This window comes from Leucopleurus acutus, assembly GCF_964270905.1.
Source record: "Leucopleurus acutus genome assembly, chromosome: 6".
In the NCBI taxonomy this organism is placed as follows: Eukaryota; Metazoa; Chordata; class Mammalia; order Artiodactyla; family Delphinidae; genus Leucopleurus; species Leucopleurus acutus.
The window spans coordinates 92,649,679-92,670,235 of record NC_139149.1 but is presented as its reverse complement, the minus strand read 5'-3'; the positions used below and the strand labels follow the sequence as shown (position 1 = coordinate 92,670,235).

General features: G+C 37.6%; 1 protein-coding gene across 1 annotated transcript in view; it reads right to left on the bottom strand.

The window, feature by feature from the left end:
* Positions 1–20,557, bottom strand: part of CPS1 (carbamoyl-phosphate synthase 1) — a 144,489-nt gene that overhangs the window by 93,294 nt on the left and 30,638 nt on the right. Inside the window, exons 6-13 of the mRNA XM_082841477.1 lie at positions 12,060–12,152; positions 9,631–9,720; positions 7,348–7,476; positions 6,688–6,794; positions 5,683–5,821; positions 4,968–5,045; positions 2,903–3,001; positions 1,141–1,236 (exon numbers count right to left, since the gene is read on the bottom strand). Coding sequence (XP_082697603.1) covers positions 1,141–1,236; positions 2,903–3,001; positions 4,968–5,045; positions 5,683–5,821; positions 6,688–6,794; positions 7,348–7,476; positions 9,631–9,720; positions 12,060–12,152 — 831 coding nt within the window. The remainder of the gene's footprint in view (positions 1–1,140; positions 1,237–2,902; positions 3,002–4,967; positions 5,046–5,682; positions 5,822–6,687; positions 6,795–7,347; positions 7,477–9,630; positions 9,721–12,059; positions 12,153–20,557) is intronic.

Genomic DNA, 20,557 nt, shown 5'->3' with positions numbered 1-20,557 from the left:
ACTAATTATCTATCTAAAGAAAAACTGAATCTTAATACAATGAAATAAAGCACACTTTGAAAATGTACACAAAAAACATGTGTGCATGGGGTGGACATCCATGCGTGTATGGAGAAGAGTATTAAAAATAAAAACGAATGGGAAGAAGAGTAAGGTAATTGGGGGGTTGTGTCTGTTTTCAACAGACATCTGTCAGATGAAAATCTCTGTATATAGAATACTGAATAAAGCAAAGAAAAAAAGGAAAATTTTGGCCAACTGTTTCTCTTGTTGGTTGTCCTAGTCTCCTGCTTCCTTCCCTATGTTGCTCTCTCCTAGCCAGGTCTCTTGGTAAGAGTGGCTTGACTCCACAAAGCCTGTGGCAAGGTCACAGAGAGCTCACATTGACTTTGGATGGCTTGATTAGCACCAAAATGGGGACTATCGTGGAAAATAAGGACACCAAAGAGAAGCCAAGTTAGCTCTTCAATAGAAATATCTTACACTTACAGTGTCAGTTTTCTAAAGGTTTATTTTACTATGATAAAGGTTGGGGAGATTTCGAGAGACTCTGAAGAAACAGGGAGGATATTCTTCCCAACTTAGGTATCAAACCCTCTATTCCACTTGAAAATCCAGCCATACCTTCCTGGTAAGTCATCCAGTCCAAGTCACAGATGGGGGAATTAGGTGACCTGCAATAACTTCTAAAGCTTGAACAAAAGGCATTGTTTCCTTTGTTCCTCCAGCTGGATCTTCCCCCTTTCAACCAAAGAGATGCCTGAAGCATCCTGTAGAACACTTGAAGTACTTTAGAGCACCAGGGATACCCAAATTCCCTCTTTCACACAAAAGACAAATATGTTTTAAAAGCTCACTGCCTCATTGAGTAACATCTATAAGTGTAGATTTATGTTTTCAATATAAATAGGTGATAACATAGACAATTCTGGAGATCAAGCCAACCTTCTTAATTTGCAGGTGTGCACATTTAAGTTAAAAATCTTGTCTGTGATCAAACTTCCTTTCATATAAGATGTGGAAGGAAATTAATTATAGTGACTTTGAAAAGAGGTAGTGTCATAAATCTAAATTATAAAATACTAATTAGACTCATAAAGGGAGTGTATATTAATTCCAGCAAAGATCAGAGTCTCTCACCTTCATGGCTTTTACAGCTTGCGATCCCGAGTAATCAAATTCACCTGCCTGACCAATGGACAGACCTCCAGATCCTAGGATAAGGACTTTGGAAACCTGTAAGCAATAAGAAGATAGCATTGCTTTTATTACTAAGATGGGGAAATTAGTCATTGTTAAGTATGGGAAAGATAAACTATATTGTCTGTGTTTATGTGGTGATTTAAAGTACAATGTTTTGAAATATACATAATATATGAGTAAAAAGACCAACAATTTAAACATCTCTAATTTCAAAAAGGAATTTCCAAAGGTCATGGTTTTTTTCACTTAAGTAAAAACTTTTTGGAAGAGGTCTACATTTTAATTAAACATATATAAATATCTAAAAATAACTATATAAATATATATGGAAATGTATATCTATATGTGTATATATAATAAATATAATTTATATATATAATTTTTAGATAAAAATCTCCTTAAAATTTAATTGACTAAATGTGTTACTGTTCCATGGGTTTCTACTGGACAAAGAATAGGCATAAATACAAACAAGCCCTTCCTAACAAACGAAGAGAAAACACAGGAGGCAAGGGGACACAGGGACACCTTCATATTAACATTTTGCCTTTACTTTGCAGTTCAGTCCGGAAATATTTACAGAAAATACAGTAATGAAAAGATCATGTTTTGGCAGCATACTGAAATTCATACAAATTGTATATATGATTTCAAGCAAATAATAATTCTGCTTATTTTTTAACCACAACTGCCAAGCCCTTCAGAGGAGAAAAATGTTCTAGGTCACTGCAAGAGACAAGGACTTGGGAAACTTGTTTTGTATTTATGGAGTGCCTGCTATGTGCAATGCAATGTAGAATCCCAAATTACACGTTTCCCTCACTATTTAAAAAAAGAAAAGCATCTGAAAAACATGAGTTGATATTTTGAGAAATACACTGTATGGTGGGGTGGCTTCTTTAGCTACCAAGAATCCACAGTTTGATTCCACATTGAGTGGCTGGATTACCTCCGATCTCTCCATCTCAGGAAAAAAGGCTGTCACAGAAATCTAAAACAAACCATCTAACTCAATTTATCATTTCATGTAAACATATAAATCAATTCTTTTTGTTCATAAAAAGAGGATTATATATATATGTATGTATATACTTAAAAATATACATACACCCTTCTAAATTTTATGTAATAATGGTGTGGGTGTGGGTGTGCCTTAACTATGAAGGAAATGTGTAGAAACCTTTCCATATTAAATACATATTCAAACAAATAAGGAGTCGAGTCTTACACTATATTAATCCTTATCTATCTGCTCTTTAGAGGTATTGGGTTGTCCAAAAGTTCGTTTGGGTTTTTCGTTGAAACAAAAATTCCTATCATCTATAATGATTCTGTAGCCTGAACTGTATCTCAAGCATACACAGGGCTGTGGTTTATTGAGTAATGGAAAAATATATCAAATTTGAAACTAAATTAAACCTTATTCTCTGTTAAATTATTTTCATTACAAATGTTCTAGAAGAAGTGAACTTTAAAAGATATGATTTTTAAATCAAAACATGAAGATCCCAATGAACATCCAATGAATCATCTAGAACTGACCAAATAATTAGATGCTAAAATGATGGGTGATTGCAATATTACCAATCATTTTTCATAGACATCAAAAAGGTTTACATCATTCACTTAAAAAAGAAGTCATCACACAATAGAGAAAATCCAAAATACATAAACGAAAAGGAAGCCCACATATACTGACCTCAACTCGAGATGCTACTAGGGCCGGCTTCGGTAGAACTGATGTAATTGTGGTACCTTTCTCCTTCTTTATCAGTGAGAAAAAGGAATCAAACAGGTACTAGAAAAAAAATATAGCCAACTAGTTAGAAGCTTCAAAACTCACAGAATTCTCAGATAACATACAGTATACCCAGTTCAAGTTGAACTTTAGATAAGTAACAAATAACTTTTTAGGATGAGTATTGCTATGCAGTATTTGTTTTTTGTTTTTTTTTTTGTTTGTTTTTGTTTTGCCAAAGCTGGCAAAACTAAATATTTACTACTATAAGAATTAGATCAAATAAACACTTCTAACTGCTCATGTCAAATCCTATTAAAAGAAAGTTTTCAATATAGGTATACATATAACTGATTCACTTTGTTGTACAGCAGAAACTAACACAACATTGTAAAGCAATTATAATCTAGTAAAGATGTAAAAAAAAAGTTTTCAGCAGAGAATGAACATTTCAAATAATGCCTTCTGAGAATGTCATTTTCAGCCCCTTAATTATGAATCATTTTCTTCTTCTAAATAAAATTCTAACTATGCAAAAAAAATGAAGCTATATTACTTATGCACCCTAAAGTTAGAAATAACTGGATATTTAAATTTTCTATCAGGTCAAAAATATCTCTAAAGATTGTATTATGTATTAAAATATCTCTAAGGTTATTCTTAAACTTTATCAATGATTTACTTCCACTGTTGCACTAGAGGTGACAAATTTCAACAAAGATATTTATTTTGCAACTATTTGGCAGGACAGGAGAAAAAAAGAACTAAGTGATACTGGATATCACATATCTTAATTTCAGTGTTCCTAATCTGAAGTCCTACTATAGGCAAATAATTTAAATTTTAAGTTAAAAAACTATTAACATGCATTAGGCAATAGATATATGAAACTAAATTTTATTTTTGAGTGTCATCATGGGTAGGTAATGTTGTAGTGACTTTGGCTATTAAGAACCATTCTTTCCTAATAATATTAAAACAAGAACAAAATACAAATATCTGAAAAGGCAACTCAGGGATGAGGAAGTAGAGTCTACAATGGGAAAATTTTTATTCTCCTCTTTGTTTTACCCAGGTGTCTATTCTGAGAGCATCTGCTGATAAGGAAGAATTGTCAGCATTACTACTGGAGGCCCTAGGGTATAGGAGAGGAAGAGTCACTTCAGACTTCCCAGACTTTTCTGAGTATCACCACAAGCTCTTGTTTGGAAAGATGTTCTTAAACATTGCACCAGAATCTTACAAAATAAGTAAAAATATTTAAATTAAAAACAAAACTCCTCTAAGCATTCCTTATGGTTCTCTTAAGCCATCTGACTCGTATGCATGTGCATGTATACCCTCCCCGACACCCCTGACCTCCTTCCTGCTCCTGCTGCTGTTTATTTTCCCTTCGTGGCTACGCAAACAGTTGCCATAGGGATTTTTGTGAAGTCACAGATGGGGGATTAAAATTTCATTTCAGTTATGAGAATGAGATAGCAAGAGGGAATTCATTTGCATAGTACCACAATTGTAAATTTCAGAACTAAATATATTAGAATGATACTCGTTTAAATAAAAATCACATTGCATCAGTTTCTTAAGCGCTTTCCCACTTTAACTGTTTAAAACGATAGAAATTTCCTCCATGATATTCATGGGGAAATTTTCTTACAATATAGGCATTATCAAAGCACTCTTTTTTTTTTTTTTTTTTTTGCAGTACGCAGGCCTCTCACTGCTGTGGCCTCTCCCATTGCAGAGCACAGGCTCCGGACGCGCATGCTCAGCGGCCATGGCTCACGGGCCCAGCCGCTCCGCGGCATGTGGGATCTTCCCGGACCGGGGCACGAACGTGCGTCCCCTGCATCGGCAGGCGGGCTCTCAACCACTGCACCACCAGGGAAGCTCCAAAGCACCCTTTTTAAGAATGTTCTGTACTAAGACCACCCAGGTGATTATTTTGGTTTCTCAATTTTTCACATAAATATATTTCTGATTTAAACAATTTTAATACATAATGGGCCTCATCTTTCTGACATACCTCAGTGTCTGTTGGCCCTGGGCTGACTTCTGGGTGGAATTGCACACCAAAGAAGGGTTTGCTCTCATGCATAATCCCCTAAAGGAAAAAGAAACGGGAAGAAATTCCTTCAGTAGCAAAGAATGTCAACCAGGACTAGGTATGATTCAGTGGACAATAAAGTCCAAACTTTAAAAACTAAGTTAAAAGTTTGAGAACATTCTAAAAACAAACAGTACTAATACAAATAGGCCAATAAAGATTCAACTGGTGTCGTTCCCTTACTAAAAACAACTGATTTGGTCTATAGCCTTTGAGGCCCCTCTAGGCTCTGGTTCAGAATAAACTCAAATCCTCTTCTTTTCTCCAACTCCTAAATTACTTCTCCAAGGGTCTTCTCAAAGGCTACTTCAGTGCTAAGTGAGTCCCAGAGACCCACGTAGACTAGGCTCAAACAGACCTCCACCAATCACCCATTAGCAATGAATGTGTAAGACAGCCATTGACTAACCACTCAAATTGTGGCTCTTAATGAGTCAACCGATAAGAGAATAAGACAGAGAGAAATTACTTTTTAAAAAGCAGAGGGCTGTGGGAAATAATCTGTGACAAGAATTCTTCCACATACACACCCCAGAAAAGCCCACATAAACAAGGGAAAGGTAATTGAAAAACAGAGTATTAAAAGTCCTGCACTTCTCATCACACACTCAACAGGTTTACTGAGAGCACTTACCTCATTTGTTTGATCATTGACATTCACAAAAAGTGGTTTCCAACCAGCAGGAAGAGTGCTGTCCAGGGCATAGCCATGATTCTGAGCAGTAATGAAAGCCTGTCTGTTTGTGATATTCAAAACAGGCTGATTCTGCCCTCTGGAGGGAAAAGGGGAAAAAGAATATGGAAAAGGAAAAGTGAAGAAAAGAATATAAATGCATTAGTTGTAAAATAGTGAACAAGAAAAGCCTATTAAAATTCAAACGTTTCAATTGCTTAGTGAAAATTACTGCAGGAGAAAAGTCACAGATTGTTAAGCCCAATAATTTTAGGAAAAAATTCAATTCAGGAAGCTTTGCTGTGTGTTAAATATCAGTTCTATTAAACTTCTGTAATCAGTTTTAGAAAAGGGGAATTGCACTCATAACAAAAAGCTAAGATTTGCTCACTAGCTTAACAGAGACACACATAAGCCACTTATTTTAAGGGAGCTACAGTAATTTTAAAGCCAAAGAAGAGTTCTTGGGGGATAATAAAGAGATAACTACTCAGTCCTGAATCAATCTGAATTATACTTTATGTGGAGGGTGGACTGTGAAGGAAAGTTCCATGTTGAATAAATTAACATCATTTGGGGTAAGGAAGTAAAACCAAGAGGAGCTGAAGATTTCTTGGTTCTTAAGTCACACTAGAGTTTTACAATGTTATCAATGCTCTGAAATCAAGCTTAAAATCAGAACAATTTCCCTTGGAATGTTATTTGATTGAGTATTGTAACTTCAATGTATGCCAAGGAAAGGAAAATAACTTTAAACTACAGCAAAGTTATCGTTAGAGAAGGCTGCCTTTCCAAAATGCAATAAAAGTGGTATCAGGTAGTCAGACAACTGTGAACCATATAATAGTGTGCTTATCGATTTATTCTGAAGAAAATGGCACGTAAGTTCTCTAAGTCTTTTCGGTTTAGTTACTACCAGTATTTCAGAGCCAGTTTGACATGTAAACAGAAGCATAACTGCCTTACCTGTTGGCCATAGACATTTTGTAGGCTTGGGCACCGGCCGCCAATCCTGTTATTAAATTTCCTGTACTGATTCCAAACAATGGTTCCTTGCGATCGCTCTCCAAGATCTAAGTCAGGGAAAAATTTTATTACTCCAGAAGAACGATTCCAAAACATGCAATCTCTGAAGGAATAAAATGAAGCATTCTTTTTTTTTCTTAATTTACAAGGTAAAGAGAATAGTAATTGAATAAAAAGTTAGACGATAAATAAGGACGGGATCGACAATTTGCAGCATTGAAGTTCAATAGAATGTACTTAACATCCAGACTAAACTACATCTAATTTAATATTTCTCTGGAACCTTGAAGGTCTTATAGGTCCCAAGTTGTCATTTTCCAGTTGTACAGACAACACATTTGGAGATTGGACTCCAGCTCTCTGCACTCAAGGACACAATCCCAGTCACTTTGTCTAAAGTTCTTTGTTCTTCTTCCTGTTGAACTCTCTCCTCGTTGGTTCCCCCTATATACTATCTGTGCTGACATTGCCTCAGAGGTCACAAATAGGAGTACTAAAAAATTACTTGTATGAATAAAATATATTACAGCTTTTTCGGCCATGCAGAGCAGACTCTCTCCACTTCACACACAGACACAGACTATCCCAGGTTCACTGCACCTTTCTGACATTCTGAATTAGTGGTTGTGCAAGAGCTGGGTTCCCAGGTCCTCCGGCAATTAAAAGCCCATCATACTCCATCTTGGTGAAATCATGATTCCAGGGCACTACATGCACTTCCGCTCCTCGCTGGAAAAGAAACACAAGAATGGTCAATTTAATAACATTTTTCTTCGCCAAAGTGGTAAACCTTCTCTTGGCTAATTAATCCCGAAAGGGAAGGGAAACAGAGTCCACGATTCAAATAAATAATGCTGAGCAAAAAACTCTCTGTTGACTCATATTTTGTGTGATGTAAATGGACCCTAGGATAGAAAGTGGAGGAAAAAAACACTATTTACATTTTGATTCTGAAAAAATAGATAATGCATTTCCCCACACTTCAGGAGGTTGTAGACCTAAAGGCTTCATGACTGGGCACACAGGAATACAGTTTATCTTCCCTAGCTCTGGGAGAGGGAGTTGCAAAAGAGAAGATAAATTCCTTTCTCCAAAATTTAATTTGGTCCACCTCTCACCTTTTTCAATTCTGTTTTTTGTTTGTTTTTTTTTTGCGGTACACGGGCCTCTCACTGTTGTGGCTTCTCCTGTTGCGGAGCACAGGCTCCGGACGCGCAGGCTCAGCGGCCATGGCTCACGGGCCTAGCCGCTCCGCGGCATGTGGGATCTTCCCGGACTGGGGCACGAACCCGTGTCCCCTGCATCGGCAGGCAGACTCTCAACCACTGTACCACCAGGGAAGCCCTCAATTCTGTATTTTTTGTCTGACCAAATTTTAGTGACTTCTTTCCTAGGGATTTTTCATATTATCTATAATACCTATATTCTGATAGAAAAATTAGAACTTTTCTATACAAAAGTGGATGGGAAGATGTCTTTGATTATTTTGCTAGAAGCATTTCCTGATATAAGAATTTGAGAGAAGTTTCTTTGGAGGGGTTTCCAGGAAATACCAATAGAAAGCAACATGGGGAAAGACCCTAATAAAGTGTGCATTTTGGGGCAGTTACCACAATGAAGAAAAGGAGCTTCAGCCCACTGGGGAATTCTGAGAGCCAGTGTAGCATATTTCACCTAACAACAGCTTAGCAATGTGGCAAAGGAGCTGGGGAATTTATACTCTGTCATTGATTGGGGCTGCTCCAGGGACCATTAATTCTATGTCATTTCCTGCCTGCCAGCAGCCTCCAACCAACCAAAGAGAGCTCTGAGGCAATAAGATGCAGACACTTGCAATTAGAAGATGAACAAAATGCCTTAAGATGATAAAATGAGGGAGATATGGCTAGGCCAACCACAGCATCTACTATTTAAGGGTCCATGCACATTTTTGTTAATAAAATTGACCAGCATTCAAAATCATGATCTGGATGTTGGTGATATTCTATAACAAAAAAAGTGAATTGAAGAATTCTCCTTTACCCATGCTAATTTGGTGTTATGCAAATATATCTAGGGGTGGGGTACATATGTATAAGAGAAATAGAAAGACAAAGAGACAGAGGGAGACAGAGAGAGAAAGAGAAGGAGAAATCTCAACAAAACAATGTTTAAGAAAACATTGTGGGCTTCCCTGGTGGCGCAGTGGTTGAGAGTCTGCCTGCCGATGCAGGGGACACGGGTTCGTGCCCTGGTCTGGGAAGATCCCACATGCCTCGGAGCGGCTGGGCCCGTGAGCCATGGCCGCTGAGCCTGCGCGTCGGGAGCCTGTGCTCCGCAATGGCAGAGGCCACAACGGTGAGAGGCCCGCATAACGCAAAAAAAAAAAAAAAAGAAAAAAGAAAACATTGTAATAATGGTTACGTTCTCCTCAAGTATTTTTTAAGGTCTAATTTTAGTTGGTTCTCTAAGAGTTGATATAAAGCAATGTGCAAGTTTGTACTATATCAGGGCATAATCCCTACAAACATGTGGTACATAATAAATGTAACCCAAAGGGGGAGTTCTCCTACTGACTACCTTTTTGGTTATCTCTAAACCCCAAGAAATTGAGTGTGTCTTGTCTCAGAATGTCCGTCAGTAAGTGAAAAGAACAGTCTTCATTTCCTTCTGTGTTTTTGTGGCCTTTGAGGTTTTTGGGTTTTTTTTAACAGAAATCTACATCTCTAATTTTAACAGAAATAAATGTGTTATCTAATAGATCAAAGGCAACAAGAAGAGAGTATATCCCCTGACATTCTGACAGAATACACAAGCTTTCTCTGAAACAGATAGAGGAAATCAGATTAACACTAATGATCAATATTAGAAACCCCCAACCTTGAGATGGAACAAATTACTTACCTTTACTAGTAAGCGGATTACATTGTTTTTTATCCCACAGTCTACAGCTACCACTTTCGTGGGATTTCCTTTGCCATACACCTTGACATCCTGCCATTTTAAAAACCAGAGAGTAAGAGAGAAGGTCCAGCTATGAGCAACACACCAATATCATAAACACATCTCAGGATGCTCTGCACTTGGTAACAGATTGACTGCTAACTACTAGGGAGTGGCTGGCAGTTAACAATCAATTTGTAAGAAAGGCACAGCAAATGCCACAAACTCTATCTTCTTCATGAGAACAAAGTACCTTGCTGTTTTGTATAAAATGTTGATTACAGTAATAACAATTTATCCCTAAGAAATTGGTTGCTTCCATAATTAACAAATATCTTTCCCATGTTTGGCCTCATTAACAACCAGTAGCAATGGAATTTCCAAATATTATTGCCTGATTCAGCACTAAACAGATGTAGTAATAGATATATCATGCTTTAAATACCATTTGATCCTCAACTTGCAATAAAGTTTGGATGAGATAGCACTGTTGTGCGTTAGGCTTATGCAGTGGGGCTAATGGATAAAATCAGTCTGAGTCAGAGGACTTGCTAAGCTAGTGTAGACCCCTGGTCCCTTTAGGTTACTGTGCAATCATTTGCATTTAAATGGTAGACTTCATAAAAGGATCCCAGAGCATATCATAATCATTACCTATGTTTTAAGCACTGCTTGGAGTCAGATCCATTTTCACAGGCATTTACCCAAGAAGTAGTTCCCCAAAGTCATAAAAGGAGAAATAATATATAGAGAGAGAAAGCCTAGAGGGCTGGGTGCCCACACTGGTCCCAGCTTCAAGAGTCAGCTAGCACATTCTGAATTTAGAATGATTTCAAAGTTTATTAAAGGTTTTAGATGAAATTTGCAGCCTGGTGTCTACACAAACACACCATATACTCTCTGTACAGAATGACAGAAGTAAGCAAGACCTCACAGAAACTGGGATATATGAATTTGCTAGGAATCTCCAAGAGAGGAATATATTATGCAGTATTTTTCAACCTTATTTGACCACAGAATTTTTTTAAGGTGACTTTCTCCAGGCCAATACTTCTCACATTTGGAAAATCTAGACTAGATCCCCAAGGTAGTTCTAAACTCTAAAATTCTATAAAAATAGCCCTCTATCATGCTGTGTCTCAAACAAAATCACTTCATAGGAAAATATGCTAAAACCTCTTTCTCCTATTCGTCTGAGCCACCCTGCTGTCTCTTTTCCTGCTGTTACTGCTCAGGCTAGGCTTTCACGAGTTGTCCTAATTAGTTGCAATAACTTTCTAGTTATCTGCTCTTTTATCCAGTTTACTTTGCTCCAAAATGATGCCAAATGGGTTCCCAGTAGTCTCCAAGTTAGCTGATTTATTTAGCCAACGATACTAAACCATCTAGCTCTAGCCCCGTCCATCTCCACTCATCTTTGGCCAAATGCGAGAACCTATATGTGTGAACCCTTAGGTCAGCCACACCAAACTACACATAACTCTTCAAAGACACCGTATCGTCTCATGCTTCTGTGCCTTTCAACACATGCCATTTCCTCTGCCTGAAACGAAGTTCTCCTTGTTCTCCATCTACCGAATTGCTCCTTATGCCTCAGAACAAGCCTAATTCCTCTGCAGAACCTCCCCTGATCCACCTATTACATTGGATGTTTCCCCACACATGCCTTTATGGTACCTCATGCACATTCCAAGGACAGCATTTATCATAGTATTCTCTCCATGGTGCCTACTTGCTTGCCTACCCCACCAATCTCTATGGTCCCCAAGGACAGAGGCTGTAGCCCAAGAGACTCACAACTACATTAACAGATATTCAATCAAAATCAACACATCTTTCTAAGATGTATTCTATACCTTCCTGTAAATATACAATAAACATATCTTACTTTGGGGTGATACAGTCATCATCCTGAATACTACTCTTTGAACTGAGCTATAATACACTAAATCTTCAGTGTGCTCAGGAATACTTTTCCCTGCACAAAATGACCCCAGATTCTGATTACTGTACTGGGTCTGATTTCTATAAAGTGTTCCTGACTCTCTGGCAGACCATTCACTGACTCCTGATATTCAACTGAACGCCCTTTTATTTGACATTGTTAAAGTCTTGAGCTAAGGAACCACAAGAGGAGAGAAGAAAAATTAAAACAACAGTAAACAGCCTCTAAATCAGGCCATGAAGATCACTCTGTAAGTAAAAGTTATAACTTTAAATGCACTGATTTTGTAATATATCAATTTTAACTGCTATGAGACCCTTTTCTCCCTCCCTCTCTGATGCTTCTGGAAGATGACCTCTACCTAAAAGAAGATTTTGATATTACAAAAGAGGAAGGTCTAAAGGGAATAAAATAAAACTACAAAACATGAAGGAAAATTTCTCACCTTGGTTGAAACCTCAGCAATCAAATTCTGCTTATTTGGATCCACAAAGTCCACAGACTGACCTTCAAATTCAATCTTCCCAAGCATGGTACCCTATCAAATTAAAAATTTAGACAGTTAACAGGGAGCAATGATGCAGGTGCTGACAGGTTAAATTCACAGGGACTTACACAGCTGCTCCACTATTTAGATGTCTTTAGAACATACTCATAACCATCAGCAAGAGATCTTCATGTTCTCAACTAGGAAAGGTGAAGCAGTGTGCATGGTACATTTTGGGAAACACTATGAGAAGGTACCAGCTAGCAAGGTTAATCTGTGAAAACTTTACCTTAGTTCTTTTAGGGCTGAGACAGTCACCTGGGGTAAGCAAAGTCAAAGGGCAACAGAATTCAGGTCTCCAGTAGATGCAAATCAGAGTATTTAGAGTACTTATGACCTAAAGCTATTTCGTGGGTGACATCGACAAAATAATCGATTGAGAAGAAAAAAAGAAATCTAAAAATAGCTGAAAATTGAAAAAGAATGCAAACTTATTAGAGAGTAAAATTCACAAACAAAAAACTGTGAAATGCTGTATAAGTCACAAACTTTGAGAAGTTGCAATGAAAGGGTTCGCTGCTTTAGACAGGCTAATAAGGGCTTGAACTTTAGAGTACCCTTAACCCTCTGTAAAGTTTTCACAAATTAACCTTGCTAGCTTGAACGTGGCAAATGTTGTATTATTCTTAGCTGTCTTGAGATTTACTTATTTGTTAGTAAGTCTACTTTGACCTATTTAGAAAATGGTATATTTTGTAATCAAGACTTTATTGAGGGAGAGAACAAATCAAAATAATTCATTGATTTGCTTTTCTCCAACGAAATTGTTGCACTGAAGGAAATAGAGGAAAGCCTTTATTTCCCTTTGAAACGCATTCCTTAGGAGAAGTAACTTGGGAGTGAGTGAGTACCAGCAACATGGTTAGAGGGTCAAATGGTTATTTCAGTGTGATTATTAAAACCAGAGTACTACCTCACACTCTGGGAAAAATAGTAAAAATCACCTTGCACTTCCATACTGGATTATTAAGTTTCATAGTGATCTCCACTTACTTTTATAATCCAAATCACAGAAGTCCTTGACTATAGTTATGGATCCCTAATTTTGAAATTCCGTTTTCAGTTCTCATTCCCTTTTTCTCAAAGCATGCTGAATGACAAACACCCTTACTTTTCAACCTAAGACTAACAAAACTGAAAGCCACAACATAGTTTTGTTGTTGTTGTTGTTTTTAACATCTTTATTGGAGTATAATTGCTTTACAACGGTGTGTTAGTTTCCGCTTCATAACAAAGTGAATCAGCTATACATATACATATATCCCCATATCCCCTCCCTCTTGCGTCTCCCTCCCACCCTCCCTACCCCACCCCTCTAGGTGGTCACAAAACACCCAGCTGATATCCCTGAGCTATGCGGCTGCTTCCCACTAGCTATTTTACATTTGGGAGTGTATATATGTCCATGCCACTCTCTCACTTCGTCCCAGCTTACCCTTTCCCCTCACCGTGCCCTCAGGTCCATTCTCTACGTCTGCATCTTTATTCCTGTCCTGCCCCTAGGTTTTTTAGAACCATTTTTCCTTTTAGATTCCATATATATGTGTTAGCATACGGTATTTGTTTTTCTCTTTCTGACTTACTTTACTATGTATGACAGACTCCAGGTCCAACCACCTCATTACAAATAACTCAATTTCATTTCTTTTTATGGCTAAGTAATATTCCATTGTATATACGTGCCACATCTTTTTTTTTAATTAAAAAAATTTAATTTTATTTATTTTTTTATACAGCAGGTTCTTATTAGTTATCCATTTTATACATATTAGTGTACATATGTCAATCCCAATTTCCCAATTTATCACACCACCACCACCCTGCCGCCACATTCCTCCCTTGGTGTCCATACGTTTGTTCTCTACAACTGTGTTTCAATTTCTGCCCTGCAAACTGGTTCATCTGTACCATTTTTCTACGTTCTACACATATACGTTAACATACAATATTTGTTTTGCTCTTTCTGACTTACTTCCCCCTGTATGACAGTCTCTAGATCCATCCACGTCTCTACAAATGACCCAATTTCGTTCCTTTTTATGGCTGAGTAATATTCAATTCTATATATGTACCACATCTTCTTTATCCATTTGTCTGTCAGTGGGCATTTAGGTTTCTTCCATGTCCTGGCTATTGTAAATAGTGCTGCAATGAGCATGGGGGTGCATGTGCCTTTCTGAATTATAGTTTTCTCTGGGTATACGTCCAGTAGTAGGATTGCTGGGTCATATGGTAATTCTATTTTTAGTTTATCAAGGAACCTCCATACTGTTCTCCATAGTGGCCGTATCAATTTACATTCCCACCAACAGTGCAAGAGGGTTCGTTTTCTCCACACCCTGTCCAGTATTTGTTGTTTGTAGCTTTTCTGATGATGCACATTCTAACTGGTGTGAGGTGATACCTCATTGTGGTTTTGATTTGCATTTCTGTAATAATTACTGATGTTGAGAAGGTTTTCATGTGCTTCTTGGCCATCTGTATGTCTTCTCTGGAGAAATGTCTATTTAGGTCTTCTGCCCATTTTTGGATTGGGTTGTTTTTTTAATATTGAGCTGCATGAGCTGTTTATATATTTTGGAGAATAATCCTTTGTCGTTGATTCCTTTGCAAATATTTTCTACCATTCTGAGGGTTGTCTTTTCGTCTTGTTTGTAGTTTCCTTTGCTGTGCAAAAGCTTTATGTTTAATTTGTTTATCTTTGTCTTTCTTTCCATTACTCTAGGAGGTGGATCCAAAAAGATCTTGCTGTGATTTATGTCAAAGAGTGTTCTGCCTATGTTTCCCTCTAAGAGTTTTATAGTGTCTGGTGTTACATTTAGGTCTCTAATCCATTTTGAGTTTATTTTTGTGTATGGTGTTAGGGAGTGTTCTAATTTCATTCTTTTACATATAGCTGTCCAGTTTGCCCAGCACCATTTATTGAAGCGACTGTTTTTTCTCCATTGTATATCCTTGCCTCCTTTGTCATAGCTTAGTTGACAATAAGGACCTTGATCATTACATAGTGTCCTTCCTTGTCTCTTGTAACATTCTTTATTTTAAAGTCTATTTTATCTGATATGAGTATTGCTACTCCAGCTTTCTTTTGACTTCCACTTACATGGAATATTCTTTTCCATCCCCTCACTTTCAGTCTGTATGTGTCCCTAGATCTGAAGTGGGTCTCTTGTAGACAGCATATATATGGGTCTTGTTTTCGTACCCATTCAGTGAACCTGTGTCTTCTGGTTGGATCATTTAATTCATTCACGTTTCAGGTAATTATTGATATTTATGTTCCTATTACCATTTTCTTAGTTGTTATGGGTTTGTTTTTGTAGGTCCCTTACTTGTCTTGTGTTTCCCATTTAGAGAAGTTCCTTTAGCATTTCTTATAGAGCTGGTTTAGTGGTGCTGAATTTCTTAGCTTTTGCTTGTCTGTAAATCTTTTGATTTCTCCGTCGAATCTGAATGAGATCCTTGCCGGGTAGAGCAATCTTGGTGGTAGGTTCTTTCCCTTCATCACTTTAAATATATCATGCCACTCCTTTCTGACTTACAGAGTTTCTGCTGAGAAATCAGCTGTTAACCTTATGGGAGTCCCCTTGTATGTTCTTTGTCGTTTCTCCCTCGTTTCAATAATTTTTGTTTGTCTTTAATTTTTGTCAATTTGATTACTATGTATCTCGGTGAATTTCTCCTTGGGTTTTTCCTGCCTGGGACTCTCTGGCTTCCTGGACTTGGGTGGCTATTTCCTTTCCCATGGTAGGGAAGTTTCTGACTATAATCTCTTCAAATATTTTCTCGGGTCCTTTCTCTCTCTCTTCTCCTTCTGGGACCCCTGTAATGTGAATGTTTTTGCATTTAATGTTGTCCCAGAGGTCTCTTAAGCTATCTTCATTTCTTTTCATTCTTTTTTCTTTTTTCTGTTCCATGTCAGTGAATTTCACCAGTCTGTTTTCAAGGTCCGTTATCCGTTCTTCTGCTTCAGTTCTTCTGCTACTGATTCCTTCTAGTGTATTTTTCATTTCAGTTACTGTATTGTTCATCTCTGTTTGTTTGTTCTTTAATCCTTCTAGGTCTTTGTTAAACATTTCTTGCATCTTCTTCATCTTTGCTTCCATTCTTTTTCCAAGGTCCTGGATCATCTTCACTATCACTGTTCTGAATTCATTTTCTAGAAGTTTTCCTATCTACACTTCACTTAGTTGCTTCTCTGAGGTTTTATCTTGTTCCTTCACCTGGTACATAGCCCTCTGCTTTTTAACCTTGCCTCTCTTTCTAGGAATGTAGTTTTGGTTCCATAGGCTGCAGGATTGTAGTTCTTCTTCCTTCTGTTGTCTGCCCTCTGGTGGATGAGGTTATCTAAGAGATTTCTGTGCCACATCTTCTTTAACCATTCATCTGTCGATGGTTACTTAGGTTGTTTCCATGTCCTGGTTATTGTAAACAGAGCTGCAATGAATACTGTGGTACCTGACTCTTTTTGAATTATGGTTTTCTCAGGGTATATGCCCAGTAGTGGGATTGTTGGGTCGTATGGTAGTTCTATTTGTAGGTTTATAAGGAACCTCCATACTGTTCTCCAGAGTGGCTGTATCAATTTACATTCCCACCAAAAGTGCAAGAGGGTTCCCTTTTTCTCCACACCCTCTCCAGTATATACTGTTTGTAGATTTTTTGACGATGGGCATTCTGACTGGTGTGAGGTGATATCTCATTGTAGTTTCGATTTGCATTTCTCTAATGTTTACTGACGTTGAGCATTCTTTCATGTATTTGTTGGTGATCTGTACATATTCTTTAGAGGAATGTCTATTTAGTTCTTCTGCCAATTAGTGGATTGGGTTTTTTTTTTTTAATATTGAGCTGCATGAGCTGCCTGTAAATTTTGGAGATTAATCCTTTGTCAGTTGCTTCATTTGCAAATATTTTCTCTCATTCTGAGGTTGTCTTTTTTATGGTTTCCTTGGCTGTACAAGAGCTTTTTTTTTTTTTTTTTTTTTTTTTGAGGTACGCGGGCCTCTCACTGTTGTGGCCTCTCCCTTTGCAGAGCACAGGCTCCGGACGCGCAGGCTCAGCAGCCATGGCTCACGGGCCCTGCCGCTCCGCAGCATGTGGGATCTTCCCGGACCGGGGCACGAACCCGTGTCCCCTGCATCGGCAGGCGGACTCTCAACCACTGCGCCACCAGGGAAGCCCTGTACAAGAGCTTTTACATTTCATTAGGTCCCATTTGTTTATTTTTGTTTTTATTTCCATTTCTCTAGAAGGTGGGTCAAAAAGGATCTTGCTGTGATTTATGTCATAGAGTGTTCTGCCTATGTTTTCCTCTAAGAGTTTGCAGTGTCTGGCCTTACATTTAGGTCTTTAATCCATTTTGAGTTTATTTTTGTGTATGGTGTTAGGGAGTGTTCTAATTTCATTCTTTTACATGTAGCTGTCCAGTTTTCCCAGCACCACTTATTGAAAAGGCTGTCTTTTCTCCATTCTATATTCTTGCCTCCTTTATCAAAAATAAGGGGACCATATGTGCATGGGTTTATCTCTGGGCTTTCTATCCTGTTCCATTCATCTCTTTCTGTTTTTGTGCCAGTACCATACTGTCTTGATTACTGTAGCTTTGTAGTGTAGTGTGAAGTCAGGCAGCCTGATTCCTCCAGGTCCGTTTTTCTTTCTGAAGATTGCTTTGGCTATTTGGGGTCCTTTGTGTTTGCATACAAATTGTGAAATTTTTTGCTCTAATTCTGTGAAAAATGCCATTGATAATTTGATAGGAATTGCATTGAATCTGTTGATTGCTTTGTGTAGTAGAGTCATTTTCACAATGTTGATTCTTCCAATCCAAGAACAGGGTATATCTCTCCATCTGTTTGTATCATCTTTAATTTCTTTCATCAGTGTCTTATAGTTTTCTGCATACAGGTCTTTTGTCTCCTTAGGTAGATTTATTCCTAGGTATTTTATTCTTCTTGTTGCAATGGTAAATGGGAGTGTTTCCTTAAGTTCCTTTTCAGATTATTCATCATTAGTGTATAGGAATGCAAGAGGTTTCTGTGCATTAATTTTGTATCCTTCTACTTTAACAAATTCATTGATTAGCTCTAGTAGTTTTCTGGTAGCATCTTTAGTATTCTCTATATATTTTATCATGTCATCTGCAAACAGTGACAGCTTTACTTCTTCTTTTCCAATTTGTATTCCTTTCATTTCTTTTTCTTCTCTGATTGATGTGGCTAAAATTTCCAAAGCTATTTTGAATAAGAGTGGTGACAGTGGCAACCTTGTCTTGTTCCTGACCGTAGTGGAAATGGTTTCAGTTTTTCACCATTGAGAACGATTTTGGCTTTGGGTTTGTCATATATGGCCTTTATTAGGTTGAGGTAAGTTCTCCCTATGCCTATCGTCTGGAGGTTTTTTACATTTAATGGGTGTTGAATTTTGTCAAAAACTTTTTCTGCATCTATTGAGATGATCATATGGTTTTTTTCCTTCAATTTGTTAATATGGTGTATCACATTGATTGATTTGTGTATCTTGAAGAATCCTCGCATTCCTGGGCTGAACGCCACCTCCTCATGGTGTATGATCCCTTTAATGTGCTGTTAGATTCTGTTTCCTAGTATTTTGTTGAAGATTTTTGCATCTATGTTCATCAGTGATATTGGCCTGTAGTTTTCTTTCTTTGTGACATCTTTATCTGGTTTTGGTATCAGGGTGATGGTGGCCTCGTAGAATGATTTGGGGACTGCTCCTCACTATGCTATATTTTGGAAGAGTTTGAGAAGGATAGGTGTTAGCTCTTCTCTAAATATTTGATAGAATTTGCCCGTGAAGACATCTGGTCCTGGGCTTTTGTTTGTTGGAAGATTTTAAATCACAGTCTCAATTTCAATGCTTGTGATTGTCCTATTTATATTTCCTATTTCTTCCTGATTTAGTCTTGCAAGGTTGTGCATTTCTAAGAATTCATCCATTCCTTCCATGTTGTCCATTTTATTGGCATATAGTTGTTTGTAGTAATCTTTCATGATCCTTTGTATTTCTGCAGTGTCAGTTGTTACTACTCCTTTCTCATTTCTGATTCTATTGATTTGAGTCTTCTCCCTTTTTTTCTTGATGAGTCTGGCTAATGGTTTATCAATTTTGTTTGTCTTCTCATAGAACCAGCTTTAGTTTTATTGATCTTTGCTGTTGTTTCCTTCATTTATTTCTGATATCATCTTTTTTATTTCTTTCGTTCTGCTAACTTTGGTGGTGTTTTTGTTCTTTTTCTAATTGCTTTAGATGTAAGGTTTGGTTGTTTATTTAAGATATTTCTTGCTTCTTGAGGTAGGAATTTATTGCTATAAACTTCCCTCTTAGAACTGCTTTTGCTGCATCCCATAGGTTTTGGGTCATCATGTTTTCATCCTCATTTATTTTTAGGTATTTTTTGATTTCCTCTTTGAGTTCTTCAGTGATCTCTTGGTTATTAAGTAGTGTATTGTTTAGCCTCCATGTGTTTGTATTTTTTACAGATTTTTTCCTGTAATTGATATCTAGTCTCATAGAGGTGTGGTCAGAAAAGATACTTGGTATGATTTCAATTTCCTTAAACTTACTAAGGCTTGATTTGTGACCCAAGATATGATCTATCCTGGAGAGTGTTCCATGAGCACTTGAGAAGAAAGTGTATTCTGTTGTTTTTGGATGGAATGTCCTATAAATATCAATTAAGTCCATCTTGTTTAATGTATCATTTATAGTTTGTGTTTCCTTCTTTTTTAAAATTTTGGATCTTCTGTCCATTGTTGAAAATGTGGTCTTTTTGTTGTTTTTTTTTGCGGTATGCTGGCCTTTCACTGTTGTGGCCTCTCCCGTTGCGGAGCACAGGCTCTGGACGTGCAGGCTCAGTGGCCATGGCTCACGGGCCCAGCCGCTCTGCGGCATGTGGGATCTTCCCAGACCGGGTCACGAACCCGTGTCCCCTGCATCGGCAGGCGGGCTCTCAACCACTGCACCACCAGGGAAGCCCTGAAAGTGCGGTCTTAAAGTCCCCTACTACTATTGTGTTACTGTCGATTTCCCCTTTCTTGGCTGTTAGTATTTGCCTTATGTATTGACATGCTCCTATGTTGGGTGCATAAATACTTACAATTGTTATATCTTCTTTTTGGGTTGATCCCTTGATCATTATGTAGTGTCCTTCTTTGTCTCTTGTAATAATATTTATTTTAAACTCTATTTTGTCTGATATGAGAATTGCTACTCCAGTTCTCTTTTGATTTCCACTTCCATTGACTATCTTTTTCCATCCCTTCACTTTCAGTTCTTTATGTCCCTGGTGTGAAGTGGGTCTGTTATAGACAGCATATATGTGGGTGTTGTTTTGTATCCATTCAGCCAGTCTATGTCTTTTGGTTGGAGCATTT